Source organism: Notolepis coatsorum, assembly GCF_963971535.1.
Source record: "Notolepis coatsorum genome assembly, chromosome: 8".
In the NCBI taxonomy this organism is placed as follows: domain Eukaryota; kingdom Metazoa; phylum Chordata; class Actinopteri; order Aulopiformes; family Paralepididae; genus Notolepis; species Notolepis coatsorum.
Window position 1 is genome coordinate 138,950,862 of NC_140172.1, and position 17,500 is coordinate 138,968,361.

The window sequence follows — 17,500 nt, forward strand, 5'->3', positions numbered from 1 at the left end:
CTGTCCAGACCAGCCCCCCCAGACCTGTCCAGACCAGCCCCCCCAGACCTGTCCAGACCAGCCCCCCCAGACCTGTCCAGACCAGCCCCCCCCAGACCTTGGTTTGACTTCTCTGAGACTCAGAAAGACTGAAGACCTAAGACCTTTTCTCTCTGTTTTGAGAGATTGGAGACATTTGACAGGCTTAGAAACACTGAAGACCTCAACCATTGCTCTGTTCTGCCCTAAAGTGTGACAGGCTCGCCTGCTGAAACGGGTGCAGACTTGTCGACTGGGGTCATGCCTCCCTGACTTGGAGGGGTGGTAACTCTGGTTTTTTCTCAACGCGGTTCTATTCCAAAAGATTTCAGTATGTTTTTTTTTGTACTTTTAGATAAACGCACAAGGAACTCGATTTCCGTCAGAGTTGGATGGGACCAAAACGAGTAAAATCACTTTGCGTTCTTGGGGGATTGGCCAGATGGTTAATTGGCTGGGAGCTTGACCAATCACAGAGTGAGCCCCGAGTCGCCTGCCTCACTGTGGGACATGTATACTTTGGTATTAAAGGGGAACGCCACCCAATTTAAATGAACACTCCAACATGTATTTAACCAGGCAGGTCAATTAAGAACAAACTCCTATTTAGAACGACGGCCTGGCGAGAGGACAAAAGGACCTCTCGAATGGTAACAGGGAAGGGATTGATTGATTGATTGAAAATGTTATTAACAGATTCTGCAGAATGGGTACAATACAGTACGGTTCAATACACACAATTGTTAAGGGGATGCAGACCAGAGAAATACTTTCGTCTTGTTTACATCAGGGTCCCCCATTTTCAATTCATAATGACATTTATGACATACACGACATACAGATATACAGTACTGTTACATTTGTGACATACAAGATATACAAATGTACAGTACTGTTTACCAGAGATCCTAACAGAAACTATACATTAAGGGGGAGGAAACTGTACATTAGGAGGGCAAAAACTGTTTGAAAAGAGACAGATGGTACATACGTCAGAGAGGTAAGGGAGACAATTAAAACACACATCAAACAAACAACCAAATAAAATGACACGGTGTGTAACACATGAAGCAGAACAGACACATCACAGTTAAAAGGTGACAGTTGCAGGTGTGTGTGTAAACAACTCTTCCATAAAGCTAGGGATGTTGGATATTGGCTTTTTTATCGATATCCGATATACCGATATTGTCCAACTCTTAATTTCCGATACCGATATCAACCGATACCGATATATGTGGGGTCCCCCCCCCCCCCCCCCCCCCCCCCCCACACACACAAAAAACGGAATAATTTCAGGTAATTAACATTACATATCTCTTGTTGTGGAATTAACACAACATTATGCATACTTTTCACAATAAATAAAATAAGAATTTGTTCTTACTTGCTTGCCTGGGTAAATAAAGGTTAAATAAAAAATGTAAATGTATTAAAAAAAGTTTGAAAAATTATACCGATAATTTCCGATAAACATTTTAATGCCAATATCGGTAGGCCAATAATATCGGACATCCCTACATAGAGTCCTTAAAAGTAGTGAGGGGGATCAATCTGTCCATTTTCAAAGTATTTTTCATCTCGTTCCGACTGCTGGGAGCAGCAAACATGTTATGATTTACCATCTTACCCAGAGTGAGACGAGAACCATTCATTTCAATTGTCATCTCTTCGCGTCCAGTACAGAGAGAGGGCTTCGGGGTGCATACTAGCCTAGCTTAGCACAATGACTGGAAGCAGGGGGAAGCAGCTAGCTTAGCTGCGTCAAAACTCAAAAGTGAAGGGCTACACCTGCCAGTAACTCCAAAACTGTGTTATTTACACGTTGTATATTGTGTATATCCCACGTGTAAAAGGAGCAGTGTAAAAACAAGACCGATCAGTCACAGGCTTGGAGATATTCTCTTGACCGGTGGGTGCAGTGAGAGAGAGAACCAATGTGACCTGCTGCTAACATTTCATTGTATTGAAGAACAACTGCTAATCACAGCCGACGTTGTCAGAGAGGATGAGGGTGATTTCATCTGGACTGAACAACATCCAGAATCCCATCTATTTTTTTTAACTATTGGTTTTGGAATCTGAGTGTATAATAATGATAATACACTATATTTGCATAGCACCTTTCTTATTAATAATAGTAATAGCATATTTGCATAGCACCTTTCATAAAAGAATTGCAGCTCAAAGTTCTTCACAGCAGTACAAATAGACATATAATGAGCATAAAATAGACAGAATAAAAGCAATGCAGAGAATAAGAAAAAGGGTCAAATCAATGCAGTTAATAACAATACAAATAATGACTTCCCTGTTAGATGGCCATAAAATAGTTGTATGTTACTTGATTCTTTTGTCCATTTTGATTGATTTTCATTAGTTTGGTTCCATTGTATATTACGCAGTTTTTTTTATTGTTATTGTTGTTCTTTTATTGGTTCCCATCATTGCTGCACCTAAACCCGGACGCACAGAGATGCAATAGAAGTCTTCTCCTCTGACTCTGACTCTGGGGAAGATGGCTAATAAGTGTGTTTCCCAACATGTTCGGAGTGTCCCTTTTAACAATACATACATGTTATTCTTAATAGATGATTTGTGTGGTCGTTCCCCTTTAAGATACAATAGACCAAATCAGAATGTAAACAAGCGGGCTCTGCCAAGCTTCCGGGGTGGAGACCTCTAAAACCTACGTAACCATGGTGACGTGTCAGAAAGCAGAGACTGAGTTTAGCTCCAAGCTGGTCAGAAATTTCCAGAAACTGTGCCAACAGAGTTACTCACTCAAATGGTAAATAGTGCATTTTTATATAGCCGCTTTTATCCAACGCGCTTTACAATGTGTTTCTCACATTTTATCAATTCACTCACACATTCACACACCGACGGCGGAGGCGACCACGCAAGGTGCCAACCTGCTCATCGGAAGCAGTTAGGGGTTAAGTGTCTTGCTCAAGGACACTTTGACACGCGGGAGGAGCGGGAATCGAACCGGGAACCACCGGATTACCAGACGACTGCTGTACCTCCCGAGCCACTGTCGCCCCCACAACGTGCCACTTAAGCATCGCTTATGAATCAGCACATCATCAATATCCAGGTATACAGAAGCAAGACCTGCATGTCACTAGAAAACAGTCTAGTGGCTCATAGCTGACTCTCACACCTCGAGGTCGCGAGGTGGTTCTGGACACGGAGGTGCGTTCGCTTTGTTGACCTCTGACCCCGGACAGGAACACGGGTCAATGACGACGCCTAGGATTACAGATTCTGTGACATCATCACAGGAGGAAACATGAGCACTATTGTCGACCAGTAATCTGCCCTGCAGAAGCTAACCGTAGTAACTAAAAAGATATTTCAAAATTGAGTTATGAGTGAAATTGAACTTCTCAATATCTGTTTGATCTTGTAACAAAGTTTCAGAGTTCAATCTTGCTCTGTTTTAGAGAAAAGGGGTATAAAGAATTGCACAACTCACTGGATTGTCACAGGAACTTTATTAGTCCATTTGGATTACATGGTTATGCAGTATGATGGACACCTCTGAGGACGATGGACATGTGTGTGTTTGATCTTGTACATTATGGGATGTGTGTCTTTGATCTTGGACAGTATGGGATTGGCCTAATGTTCTCATTCCGTTTCAAGATGACCTCTTCTGCTCTATGGTGCTTATGGGTAAAGAAACAGAGGCACTCAGCCTGGTTATTATGGTATGTAACAGGTAAGCACAGCACTTGTGACATCATCAAATAATACTTTAATATGTGGGTTTCACTGGGTTTTAAGACCTCGTTAAAATTATGTGTATATTTCCGATTGTGCCAGTTACAGTTTCTATTTTGTCATTAAAGGCTATACAATTGCAATATCAGTCGTTCTTATTGAAGCAACCTATAATGTGCAGACAATTGTCATTTATGTATTTATTTTTGGGGGGGATGTGACCTATACTCTTTGACAAGAGAAAATGTATTTAGAAGAAGAAGACTGTCAACGTACACAAGGCAATTTGTGTCTTGTCACTTATCCCTCCTAGTTACACATATACACACAGTCCTCATAACTCTCCTAGTTACACATATACACAGTCCTCATATCCCTACTTGTTACTCCTAGAACCCACCTCACCCCTGCCCACTTTGACAACCTAGGATGGCTTAGAGTAGACGACAGAGTACAGCAACTTGCAATGGGCCTGGTCTACAAGACACACTACATGACTAAGGTACCCATGTACATGTCAAAATACTTCCCAAAGGTCAGTGAATACCACGACCACAACACCAGAGGGAGCTCCACAAATCATGTTAAACCCAGATTCGGCTCAAACAAGGGACTAAATGCCACATCAATGTGGAACGCCCTACCCACAGCTGTACACACAATACACACAATTGTTAAGGGGATGCAGACCAGAGAAAGACTTTTGTCTTGTTTACATCAGGGTCCCCCATTTTCAATTCATCAGGACATATATGACATACATGACATACAGATAGACAGTACTGCTACATCTATACATTTATGACATACCAGATTTGCAAATACAGTACTGTTTGTGATACAAAAAGAGTCCAGAAAAGAGAGTATATACATTTGACGTAAAAACTGTACATTGGAGGAGGTTGGGTGGGGTTGGGTAGGGGGGGTTGGGGGGGGTTGTACCCATTCTGCAATCTGTTAATAAAGTGTTCAATCAATCAATTAAATCAATCAACCAATGCCACACTTATTTTTGTTGTATTGCACTTGTGCTGTATGATGACAAACAATAAATTTTAATCGAATCGAATCGAATCTCATTTGAAACTGTGGCGATGCAGTGATCGAGTATCTTCTGAAGGTGGCAGTAGTGTGCAACACTATAGATGCAAGCTGCCATTAATAAACCCCAGAGAAGAAGGATTACATCTGGACCAGGAGCCGCCTCCTCCCACCAACATCATCCTCTCGCTCTCCTCACCGATCATAGGATCATTCTACAAAACACCTCCTCTGGTTATATATGTCACTGACGAGCGAGTGTCCGTCTCGTTTGGGACCTTGACGTCTTCTTTACATCTCATCGGCAAGTGAGTATTAAAAACAACGATGACAGGAACGCATGAGATGAACTGTTTTATGATAGAGACGCGAAGAGGTTCCTTCCTCTACGTCTCTCAGCTGTTAAGGTCATGCTAGCTAACAGTTGCTGCTACGCACCGGCTCAGAACAGCTAGTTTTATTAGTTTGCAATCTACTGACAGCAGAGACAGACAGGTGTCTGTAGCTAAATCGATCTAAATGGTCAGATAACTCGAGTTGAGAATAATGGTAGATGTTTAGATTTTGTTGTATGAATGATACCTGTCTTGGAGTGTGAACCCCCCCCAAGGTCCAACAATGGAGTGCAACAATGGTCATTAATTCCCTAAGAGTACAGGTGTAGCCTAGTATAGGAGAGTATTACAGTAAGCATATCTGGTATGTTGGCCCCCTTGGAATAGTCAGTTTTTCAAATATTTCACACATTCTTTATTATATCTTCATCTAAGATACATTTTCTGATAAACAGCATGTCACGATTGAAGGAAAACACAGTTTGAATATATTTGGATTGTTTACTAAATACAATGATTAAACATGAAATATTTGTTCAAGTATGTGAACCCTTGGGATGCAGCAGCTTGATTGGTTGATTGAAAACTTTATTAACAGATTGCAGAATGGGTACAGTACAGCTCAATACATACAATTGTTAAGGGGATGCAGACCAGAGAAAGACTTTCGTCTTGTTTACATCAGGGTCCCCCATTTTCAATTCATCATAACATATATGACATACATGACATACAGATAGACAGTAGCCTACTGCTACATCTATACATTTATGACATACCAGATTTGCAAATACAGTACTTGTAACTGAGGGGTACAATTCCCTGACTGTATTGATAAGTATGGTATCATTAAACCACTACCGCTTTATGTACTTTAACTACTGGCCACACAGTACATGATATAGATATGATGAACACTTTCCCACCTGATGAAACCAAGTCCACACAAATGTATCCGTAGAATCTTTAATATATAGCAAAGGGTATATACAACGTTCACGTAATGACATTTATGATTTGAATGCACTTGTAAGGCAAATGAGTATTCGTAGGCAAATCAACATTGAATGTCCAATCTCTGGTTACGCAGGAAGCAAGTATACAACCTGGTTCTTTAGGGAACTATAGCGATGGTACTTAATGATTATAGCTGGATACACTAAAGGGGGTCCCGCTGGTTGTAAGTCAGTAGGGGGGGGGGGGTTTAGGAGAGCCGCTGGCGATATCCCATCTGGCCAACGATTTCTTGGGAGAATTCAGAGTGCTGAACACGGTGCCCACAGAACCTTGGTCCACAGATGAATACAGTTGGGCCCTCTTGTAGACGGTAGCTGCCGGTCCACAACGAAGAGACGTGAGGCGACCTCACTCGGGTTAGAGCGCCGTCTCACCTGGACTCCTCTCAGGGGTAGTTCCAACACTTACCAGTGTTGGCTGTTATCCATGGCATAATCAAAGCACCCAAAGCAAGTAGATAATCCAAGCCGTGTAGGGCTCGCCGTCGTCCGGGTAAGGTAATCCAATGTGCAGGTCCACTCGTCCTGGCCCAGAACTCCTCGGATGAAAGCACCACACGTGGTCTGGCCAGCCTGGTTAAGACTCTAGATAACGCGAGGAAACGATGGGGGTACTGCTCACTTTATAACTCTAACCGAACGATGCACCATACATAATAGACTATTATTAACTTAATAGAAATACGTCCCACTCGACGGTATAGTGCCAAACTATGACAATTCAACTATTAATCCACACGATGTCTCAATGCCATTCTGAGGCCAAGTTGACCATACTGCACCACACGTGTATCGTGGGTGAGGCTTAACGTCTTGCCACTAGGTTGGAGGGTAAAGAACTAAGGGCTAAGGGCAGTTCTACTTTACTTGCGCCATATATATATGCGCTGTGAACAAATAGTACCATTCGTATTTCGGCAGACGTATTCCTACGCGGAACCGGGGCTAGTAACGACATGTTCGTCGGCACGATTGAACTTGAACCAAGGGGCTTGGCTGCTGGCGCCAAGTTCTTGTCCAATGAGAGAATGAAACTATTATGGGCTGTTAGTAGACCAAAGGGATATTCAGTGTATATGTACAAGGAATATACAAGGGATATCAAACGATATACAAATACTATTAAATATATATCCATAAATAAATATATATATTCGGTTTAATCTGATCCTTCACAACAGTACTGTTTGTGATACAAAAAGAGTCCAGAGAAGAGAGTACATTTGACGTAGAAACTGTACATTGGAGGAGGTTGGGTAGGTGGGTAGGGGTTGGGTATGAGGGGTGGGTGGGTGGGGGACACTGTACAACTGTACAAGCAAAACTGTACATTGGAATATTGACAAAACCATACTTTGTCATTTACTGTACATTGGAGGGGGTTGGGTTAGGACATTTACAGTGGCCAGTTTCGAATTGCAGTCTCCCGTAGGTGTTCTTTGAGAGTGGTTTTGAAAGTGGGTAGTGATTCACATTCCTTTACAGCTTTGGGTAGGGCGTTCCACATTGATGTGGCATAATTGCGAAACGTGTTTAGTCCCTTGTTTGAGCCGAATCTGGGTTTAACATGATTTGTGGAGCTCCCTCTGGTGTTGTGGTCGTGGTATTCACTGACCTTTGGGAAGTATTTTGACATGTACAAACATGGGTACCTTGGTCGTGTAGTGTATCTTGTAGACCAGGCCCATTGCAAGTTGCTGTACTCTGTCGTCTACTCTAAGCCATCCTAGGTTGTCAAAGTGGGCAGGGGTGAGGTGGGTTCTAGGAGTAAGGTCAAGCAGTAGTCTGACCAGTTTGTTTTGAGATGTTTGTAATTTTGTTTTTAGCGCCTTTGAGGTGCTTTGGTACCATGAGGTGCAAGCATAGTTGTAGTACCCTTGAATGAGTGCTCCTGCCAGAGTCTTCAGGGTATTCTTGTTTACCAGAGAGGAGATCCGGTACAAGAATCGAGTTTGTTGGTTGCCTTTTTTTTTATTACATTGGATGCCATTTTGTCACAGGAAAGATTTGCCTCTAGGATGGAACCCAGGTAGGTCATTTCTTCTTTCTTTGTGACAATATTGTCACCCACTGTAACTGAGAAGCCGTTTGTCTTGCTGAGTTTGTTATTTTAACCGAAGAGAATGGACTCTGTTTTGCCCATGTGTAATGATAGTTTGTTATCAGCGAGCCATATGCATATTTTGCCTAGTTCCGAGCTGAGGGTTTTTTCAACCTGTAACTTGTTCTTGTCAGAGACCAGCAGGGCTGAGTCATCCGCAAACAGGAACAAGTTGCAGTCGCAAGCTGACGACATGTTATTTGCATAAATTAGGAACAGTAGCGGTCCTATTATGCTTCCTTGTGGAACACCACAGCTCACTGTGAGGTGGGGAGGGGGGGATAGGGTACCGTTTACCTCCACCATCTGTTCTCTCCCCTCCAGGTAGGATTGCATCCAGCTCACTGATAGACTATCAAAACCAATTGCTTTTAGCTTGTCAATCAGAATGGTGTGATTGACAGTGTCGAAGGCTGCTGGCACCTATGGCTTCAACTAAACCTTTCCCAGACCTTTCCTAGAGTTGAATACTATAGTCTCTTGCTTGTGCTTTGATGGGTTTTGGTTAGTTTGCATCATTGAACTCCCTCAATTACTCACTGACATTTTAGGGATTCCTTGCATGAAGAACTCACTACAACTTCTACAGTATTCCAAAGTGTCCCAAATGTCCCAGACCAGTGTCATCTCAGACCATCCATAATGCTACACGTCATGTTTTTGCTTGAATATCTAGAATTGTTGCCTTGCTGCACATGACATGCGTCATTACACCATAGAATTTGAAAGTAAAAACATAGAATTCACTGATTTCCTCATAATGGCAAGGTCACCTGGCAATAAAGCAGTCCACAGAAAGGACACTCCCATCACCATGCATAATGATAGGCAGTGTTTCCCATTAATTACCTAGACTGTGGCGGCCCATCACAGTTGTTGTATAATGAACCGAAAATATTTTTTTTTATAAGTTTATAATTAATGCCCTGAACAGGCTGCAATATGTAAAAAATTCAGCTGCTAGGGTTCTCACCCGCACCAAGCCCTGGCACCACATCACTCCCCCACCCTCATCCACCTCCACTGGCTTCCAGTCAAGTCCCGCATCGACTTTAAGATCCTCCTCATCACCTACAAATCCCTTCAAACTCCCTTGTCCCCCGGTACCTAGCTGACCTCCTCCATCCCTACACCCCCCCCCCCCCCGGAGGCTGCGGTCCTCTGACTCCGGTCTCCTCAGTCTCTCCATCCTACGTTCAAACCTTTTTTAGAAGGAATAATCAAATGTAATTTGTGTACGTTTTGACGGCCCTACTTGGAACGAGCCCCAGTGCTTAGTAACTTACTGAGTCACACCGGGGCTCGGTCCATCAGCCGGTCTGAGAGATGAGTCCAGCATCATGGGAAATACGGGAGGCCCCCTGGTGGTCAAAACTATGTTTGCAGGTATGAAACAAGGACACCAAGAGGTGTGTGTGTAGAGATGTGTGTAGAGGTGTGTGTAGAGGTGTGTGTAGAGCTGTGTGTAGAAGTGTGTGTAGAAGTGTATGTAGAGGTGTGTAGAGGTGTGTAGAGATGTGTGTAGAGATGTGTGTAGAGGTGTGTGTAGAGATGTGTGTAGAGATGTGTGTAGAGATGTGTGTAGAGGTGTGTGTAGAGATGTGTGTAGAGATGTGTGTAGAGATGTGTGTAGAGATGTGTGTAGAGATGTGTGTAGAGGTGTGTGTAGAGATGTGTGTAGAGATGTGTGTAGAGATGTGTGTAGAGATGTGTGTAGAGATGTGTGTAGAGATGTGTGTAGAGGTGTGTGTAGAGGTGTGTGTAGAGGTGTGTGTAGAGATGTGTGTAGAGGTGTGTGTAGAGGTGTGTGTAGAGATGTGTGTAGAGGTGTGTAGAGATGTGTGTAGAGATGTGTGTAGAGGTGTGTAGAGGTGTGTGTAGAAGTGTGTGTAGAGGTGTGTGTAGAGATGTGTAGAGGTGTGTGTAGAAGTGTGTGTAGAGGTGTGTGTAGAGATGTGTGTAGAGATGTGTGTAGAGGTGTGTAGAGGTGTGTGTAGAGGTGTGTGTAGAGGTGTGTGTAGAGGTGTGTGTAGAGGTGTGTAGAGGTGTGTGTAGAGGTGTGTGTAGAGGTGTGTGTAGAGGTGTGTGTAGAAGTGTGTGTAGAGGTGTGTGTAGAGGTGTGTAGAGGTGTGTGTAGAGGTGTGTGTAGAGGTGTGTGTAGAAGTGTGTGTAGAGGTGTGTGTAGAGGTGTGTGTAGAGGTGTGTGTAGAGGTGTGTGTGTAGAGGTGTGTGTAGAGGTGTGTGTAGAGGTGTGTGTAGAGGTGTGTGTAGAGGTGTGTGTAGAGGTGTGTGTAGAACTGTGTAGAGGTGTGTGTAGAACTGTGTAGAGGTGTGTGTAGAGGTGTGTGTAGAAGTGTGTGTAGAGGTGTGTGTAGAAGTGTGTGTAGAGGTGTGTAGAAGTGTGTGTAGAGGTGTGTGTAGAGATGTGTGTAGAGGTGTGTGTAGAAGTGTGTGTAGAGATGTGTGTAGAGGTCTGTATGTAAAAGTAGGCAAGAGTATTTAATGTAATCTACTCAGTAGGTTTTGCCACAGTATACGTCTGTGTTACTCTGTGTTCAGGCTCTACCAAGTACATTACATGCCCACCACCCCCACCCACCAATGTATGTTTATTTGATTTATTGTACACATGCATTTATGCAAAAAAAAAAAAAATTAAGAGATTTTGGTGTTTTTTAAGTTGAATTAATAGGACACAGCCTTAAAAAAAGTCATTTGGGGCGACCGTAATTTATCTCAAAATGTATATATTTCCTTAACATTACTAATATTTTAACAAGTATCAGTAATTAAATATACAGCTTAAGAAAGACAGGCTTGTGTGCGCTTAAATGTTTTGTAAACCATGATTTTATAAGTTTATACATTTTTAAGAAATTAATTTTGTAGATTTTCGCATATCAGTTCCCACATTCATCTAATTTGTAAAATACTAAGCGTGTTATCAATACTTAGTCAGATAATATTATATTATATAGTGAACATCGCTGTGCGGAGAGCAGATCTATTTTATATGTCTCAGTGCAGCAGAGTCGCAGCACAGAGTAGCTTAACCTTCTGTTCTGTGTATTGTCGCAGTGAAAGGGTTAACCGTTTGGTAGTGCGGCAGTGAAAGGGTTAAGTTTCACTTTCACAGAGTAGCTTTAACTCGGCGATTCTTGCTAAAATGTGAATCACGCTGGTGTTTCTGCTCAATAAATGACACACAGGCTTTGTGTTGTCAACTGATAGACAATCGTTTCTCCTCCCAGGCGGCGTGGCGCCTCATGGGCAGCGTCCTGGCCCTGTCCCCTGGTGGCTCCGCCCAGCAGAACTGGCCCTTCTCCAGCGAGCCTCCGCCCCCCTCCCGCTGGGACACCCAGCCCGCCTATTGGGAGCTGCCACAGCGCTGGGAGAGGAGGGACGGACGACTGGCCAACCCAGGGAGCTTCCACTGCCTGCACAAGAGCTGCAAGGGTACTGCCTGCCTGCATGCCTGCCTGCCTGTCTGCCTGTCTGCCTGTCTGCCTGTCTGCCTGTCTGTCTGTCTGTCTGTCTGTCTGTCTGTCTGTCTGTCTGTCTGTCTGTCTGTCTGCCTGTCTGCCTGTCTGTCTGTCTGTCTGTCTGTCTGTCTGTCTGCCTGTCTGTCTCTGTCTGTCTGCCTGCCTGCCTGTCTGTCTGCCTGTCTGTCTGTCTGTCTGTCTGTCTGCCTGCCTGCCTGTCTGTCTTCCTGTCTGTCTGTCTGTCTGTCTGTCTGTCTGTCTGTCTGTCTGCCTGCCTGTCTTCCTGTCTGTCTGTCTTCCTGTCTGTCATAAAGACACCACCACACACTTCTAGTGGCTCATAAAGACACCACCACACACTTCTAGTGGCTCATAAAGACAACACCACACACTTCTAGTGGCTCATAAAGACACCACACACTTCTAGTGGCTCATAAAGACACCACACACTTCTAGTGCCTCATAAAGACACCACACACACTTCTAGTGGTTCATAAAGACAACACCACAAACTTCTAGTGGTTCATAAAGATACCACCACACACTTCTAGGGGGCATAAAGACACCACACACACTTCTAGTGGTCATAAAGACACCACACACACTTCTAGTGGCTCATAAAGACACCACACACACTTCTAGTGGCTCATAAAGACAACACACACACCTCTAGTGGCTCATAAAGACACCACACACACTTCTAGTGAGTCAGAAGTGATGATTGACAGGGATCATGTTTGTATGAGTCTAAACATTTTTAGTAAAATGCTACTCATTGTGCCTTTAATTGGTCATAGGGGGAGGTCAGTCAGCCAATCAACCCAACGGCAAAATGTCAAAACAGCTGAGCTCCTCCAGTGTGGAGATCTGATCTATGGTCAAATGGAAGGGCCCCCAAATAATTTTTGTTGCCGAGGGCCCCCAAGAGTCTAGGAACGGCTCTGTTCCTTTCATCCATCCTTCCTTCCTTTCCTTTCCTTCCTCAGATGTGTTCCCTCAGCAGATTGAAGGAGTCAAGATGATTGTCAACAAAACACTCAGTAGCTTCTTCAAGGTGAGCTTGGTCTTCTGACTTTCTTCATCTTATCTTATCTTATCTTAGATGTGCCTGTAATACAAGCCAGGGTGATAGAAAGCCCATTGGTACGGGCCATAACAGCAACACACAACAAACCTGTTAATCAGCATTTTATGCCTGCTTTGATGTGTTATTTAAGTTTCAAGTTCAAGTTTGAAGTTTCTTTAATAGTTGTCATACAGAAGTACAGAATACTTTTATACAAAATGCTTCTTACTGTTACGCTCCAGAGACTGTGCTAGACAAGATAAGTATGAAATAAAATAAAGTAGCATGTAAAAAGAAGTAAAAATAGAGGTCACAGTGTTCAGTATAGACATATGTACAATGTTCGATGCAGACTAGAAGTAACTGAGTTACCATACAATATACAATATACTATGCAATATACTAATATACAATACTATTAGGGATGCACCGATATAAAAATTGGCCACCGATACCGATACCGATTGTTCAACTAACACAATCGGCCGATACCGATACCAATATTTGTGGCAAAAAAAAAGTATTTGTAATTTTTTTTTTTATATATTTCTTTATATTTTTTTGTATTTTTTATTTTTTTAAACTACTGTATATTTGTATGTGTATGTTTGTATTTGTAGGCCTCTTTACTTACTTAAAAAAAGGAAACATCAAGAAATATGTTTATGGTATTAATTCCACCATGCCATGTAGCACTATCCCTCTCCCAGTATGGTCTGGCGGCCTGCAGATGGATACTATTCTCTCAACCAGAGCTCTCAACCAATGCAATAGAACCATTTTGATTGACAGTCGATTCGGCCAATTACGTCACACCGCTAGCACCCACCTCCTGCTGTTCTTACCACCAATCGGCAAGCGTTTATTCATTTTCTACTTCCGGGCATGCCGCCATTGATCTGCTTGCGAGAACCACAACAAGCTTACCGCTAGGGATGTCCCGATCGCCTTTTTTTGCTTCCGATCCGATCCCGATCATGTGATTTTAAATATCTATCGATCCGATCGTTTCCGATCCGATCTTTCACATTAGTAATCAATTTTGACGCATTTTTGTCAGAAACTGGCAGAGCGAGACAAGCCCATCTGTTGCCTATTATAATAGTCCGGGGCGCGAGAGCGGAGGCTTTTGTTATTACATTCACCCTGAGAAATGTGCTTCTGCTTCATATGAGAAATATTCAAAGTTTCAATATATGTTTGCACATTAGTATACATTCAGTGTTCGACTTACGTAATGGTCCATTCTGGTCTGAAACGCCGACGATAATCCTCAGTCACGTAACGTTATCCTCCAGGTGAAAAGTTAGTCTGAAAACTTCGCCTCCAGCCTGTCCTCCTTGCAAACATTGCAACTGGCTTGACTTTCTATTTTAAAATGCTTAGTTCCAAACCTCTGACATTAAGTCTAGCTGCTCAAGTCAGTGGATATTAACCGTGTTTCGGGAGCGACGTGTTGTACTGTTGTTGTGATGTGGTCGAGCGTGTAGCGTGTAGCGTCTAAATTAAAGGGGTGTTTGTTGCAACGGTGAAAATTAAAGGGGAATGTGTTTGTTGTGGACAATTATTCTGCTCTGTGTGACAATAAATACATTAATGATGATATATTATATGTAATTTAAAACCAAAACTAAGGCCTCCGTATGAGTTTAAGACGTGGACATGGTCATGTTTGTTGAATAAAATTTTTCTTTTTTTGACTGCCGATTTTTATTATTATTTTTTCCCGATCCCCGATCCTCTGAAAAGCACGTGATCGACGCCGATTCCGATCACGTGATCGGATCGGGACATCCCTACTTACCGCCGTAGCTAATACGTTAGCTGCCCGCCGACCAGCGCTCCACAGGATGACCAAACGAGACATAATGATTTTACTGCAACAAATGTTATAATAAAACAAAGCCTTTCTATACATTTGTCTGATTGAAAACTTTATTAACAGATTGCAGAATGGGTAGTTGGGTACGGAATGAGCAACGGAATGGAACTGAGCTATGAACGGAGTAATGCCTTGCTTATTTGCTATGTTCGGGTAAATAATATGCTGATGTTATTGAACGTGTAACACTAACTATATAACGTTAATGCCACAAATGAATGTTTGTGTCATTTTAACAGCAGATACTTTCTTAAATGCCATCTTCCCGAGAGAGGGGTGTTGACGGGGAGCTGTGAGGGGTTCGCTTGGTTGTGTTATTAATAGCATTGAACAGCTAACCGAAAGCTAGCGTTAACTAACGTTAAAGGTTTAGCCATAACGTTACCTTGGCTAAAGTTGGGGCTATTCATAATCCAGCAATAATGGCTGCAGACCTGCAAGCAAAGTACAGCAAGTTGGCAAAGGAGTATTCCAACGTAAATCACATTTTCACCAGTAACGTTAGTCTTCCATCTCCCGGTAGCTCATGCTAGCTAACCTAGCTCATGTTAGCGTCGTCACTGAGCGACCACCTCGCGTACACAATTAATGACATGTTGCGGACAGCCATATCGGTGACAATGTTTAGCTTTTAGTGCCAAATGATAAGAGTCTGAAGCGGAGTCTCAAAAGAGAATGTTGAATATTTAGTAGTAACTTTGATGCAGTAGCTTGTGTGTGTGTGTGGGGGACTGGGGGCGGCGCCGTTGTGCAGGACGCGACTGAACTTATCGGCTACTGCCATCGGCACATTTGAGCTTATCGGCCGATAGGCCGATTGCAGTCAACAAGGCACTTATCGGCCGATACCGATACCCGACCGATACATCGGTGCACCCCTAAATACTATATAGTGCAAAGCAGAAATGGGATGAGGTACAATTTAGGTACAATTTACAGTAAGGTGTACGAGTTGTACTGCAAATCCTTTACCAATAAATATAAAGTGTGTTTAGGTGATCTAAAGTGTGGAGAGTGGGTGCTGCAGTGTGTTGTTTGTTTAAAGTGAGTGTGTGCGTGTGGATGTGTGTGATGTGTGCATTTGATGGTTGTTGCATAGTGTTTATTGTTTGTTGAGCAGCCTGATGGCCTGGGGATAGAAGCTTCTTCTGAGTCTTTCTGTGCTCGCCTTGAGACTCCGGTATCGCTTGCCTGACCGCAGCAGTTCAAAGAGGCAGTTGTTCGGGTGGCTGGAGTCCTTGATGATTCTCTTAGCCTTGCCCCTGCACCGCTTGTTGTAAATGTTCTGGAGGGTGGGAAGCCCCCCTCCAATTGTGCGTTCCGCTGAACGTGTCACTCTTTGTAGTCTGCTTCGGTCTTGTGCAGTGCTATTCCCAAACCAGGAGGTGATGTTGCCAGTCAGGATGCTCTCTATTGTACATGAGTAGAAGTTCTTAAGGATCTTCTGACTGACTTGGAACTTCCTTAGGCACCTGAGGAAGTAGAGGCGTTGTCGTGCCTTCTTCACAACACTGTCAATGTGTGTGGTCCATGTCAAGTCCTCGGATATGTGGGCTCCGAGGTACTTGAAACTGTTCACTCTCTCAACCGGTGCCCCGTCGATGCTGAGGGGGCTGTAGTCCTTGACCCCCGACCTCCTAAAGTCCACAATCATCTCCTTTGTTTTGCTGACGTTCAGGGAGAGTCTGTTCTCCTGGCACCATCCCGCCAGGACCTTGACCTCTTCCAGGTAGGCCCTCTCGTCGTTTGCAGAGATCAGGCCCACCACTACTGTGTCGTCAGCAAATTTGATGATTGTGTTGTTGCTCCGCTTGGCCACACAGTCATGTGTGTACAGGGAGTAGAGGAGGGGACTCAGAACACAGCCCTGTGGGGCCCCTATGTTGAGGGTGATGGATGAGGAGGTGCAGTTGCCTGCTCTCACCACCTGGGGTCTGCCCGTCAGGAAGTCCAAGACCCACTGGCAGAGGTCATAGTTCAAGCCCAGGTCCCTGAGCTTGGCTATGAGTTTGGAGGGGACTATGGTATTGAATGCTGTGCTGTAGTCGATGAATAGCATTCTCACATATGTAGCAGGGTGGATTATCCCTGCTTCGTGGGAACAGGTGGGCACAATCACTGGGTAGCGAGACACAGTAGAGCTCGGTCTGACTGCACCTCCGTCTTTGAGTCTGGAGCTTCAACTGGAGGCTGGCAGTGTGAGTGGAAGGGGCCCGGGATTTACCAACCTGGTCTGGTACTCTGGTCTTCCTCCCCTGCAGCAGGGCGGTCAGCAGTACTCCCCAACACGCTCTCACCTTCCCCAATTACTCCTTTAACCCTCCCACACCTAGTGACTGAATTGTAAATAAATAACTTGGTTCCCCCCGCAAGCAGTACCCTCCCTCAGTGACACTAGAAACCTTACAATAAAAAGGGAAAGGTGGAGTAGGAAGGGGTTAATTATAGTAGCGTTACCCACACCAAAATAGTTAACACTGTGCACAGTAATGGACACGCACACAGAATCCCATCTAATGTTTTTATGTTAATTGGTACGGTTGAATACAAAAGCTTAATAGGAGTGGTCCAACGGAATGAAATCCTACTACTGCTCAATTGTAACTCAATACCTTATGTACCCGTATATTCTACACACACCTCTGTGTTAGCACCAGGAATAATATACTTTAATGTATTCGACTCATCGCCCACGTCTGGGTCAGTACCAGGTATAATACCTCTATCAGGCTTTAATTATATGGTAGGAATAATACCTCAGGTCTGGAACCTCCCCACTGGGAAAGGGTGGATTAGATGGGAAATTATTATCAAAGAACCAACACGTTAT

At 43.7% G+C, this 17,500-nt stretch overlaps 1 protein-coding gene across 1 annotated transcript in view; it reads left to right on the forward strand.

The window, feature by feature from the left end:
- Positions 1-4,965: 4,965 nt before the first annotated feature.
- LOC311233251 (mitochondrial import receptor subunit TOM40B) overlaps positions 4,966-17,500 on the forward strand; it is a 29,761-nt gene continuing 17,226 nt past the window's right edge. Inside the window, exons 1-3 of the mRNA XM_084320188.1 lie at positions 4,966-5,096; positions 11,492-11,696; positions 12,709-12,776. Of these exons, the coding sequence (XP_084176314.1) occupies positions 11,507-11,696; positions 12,709-12,776 (258 nt within the window). The 5' untranslated portion in view covers positions 4,966-5,096; positions 11,492-11,506. The remainder of the gene's footprint in view (positions 5,097-11,491; positions 11,697-12,708; positions 12,777-17,500) is intronic.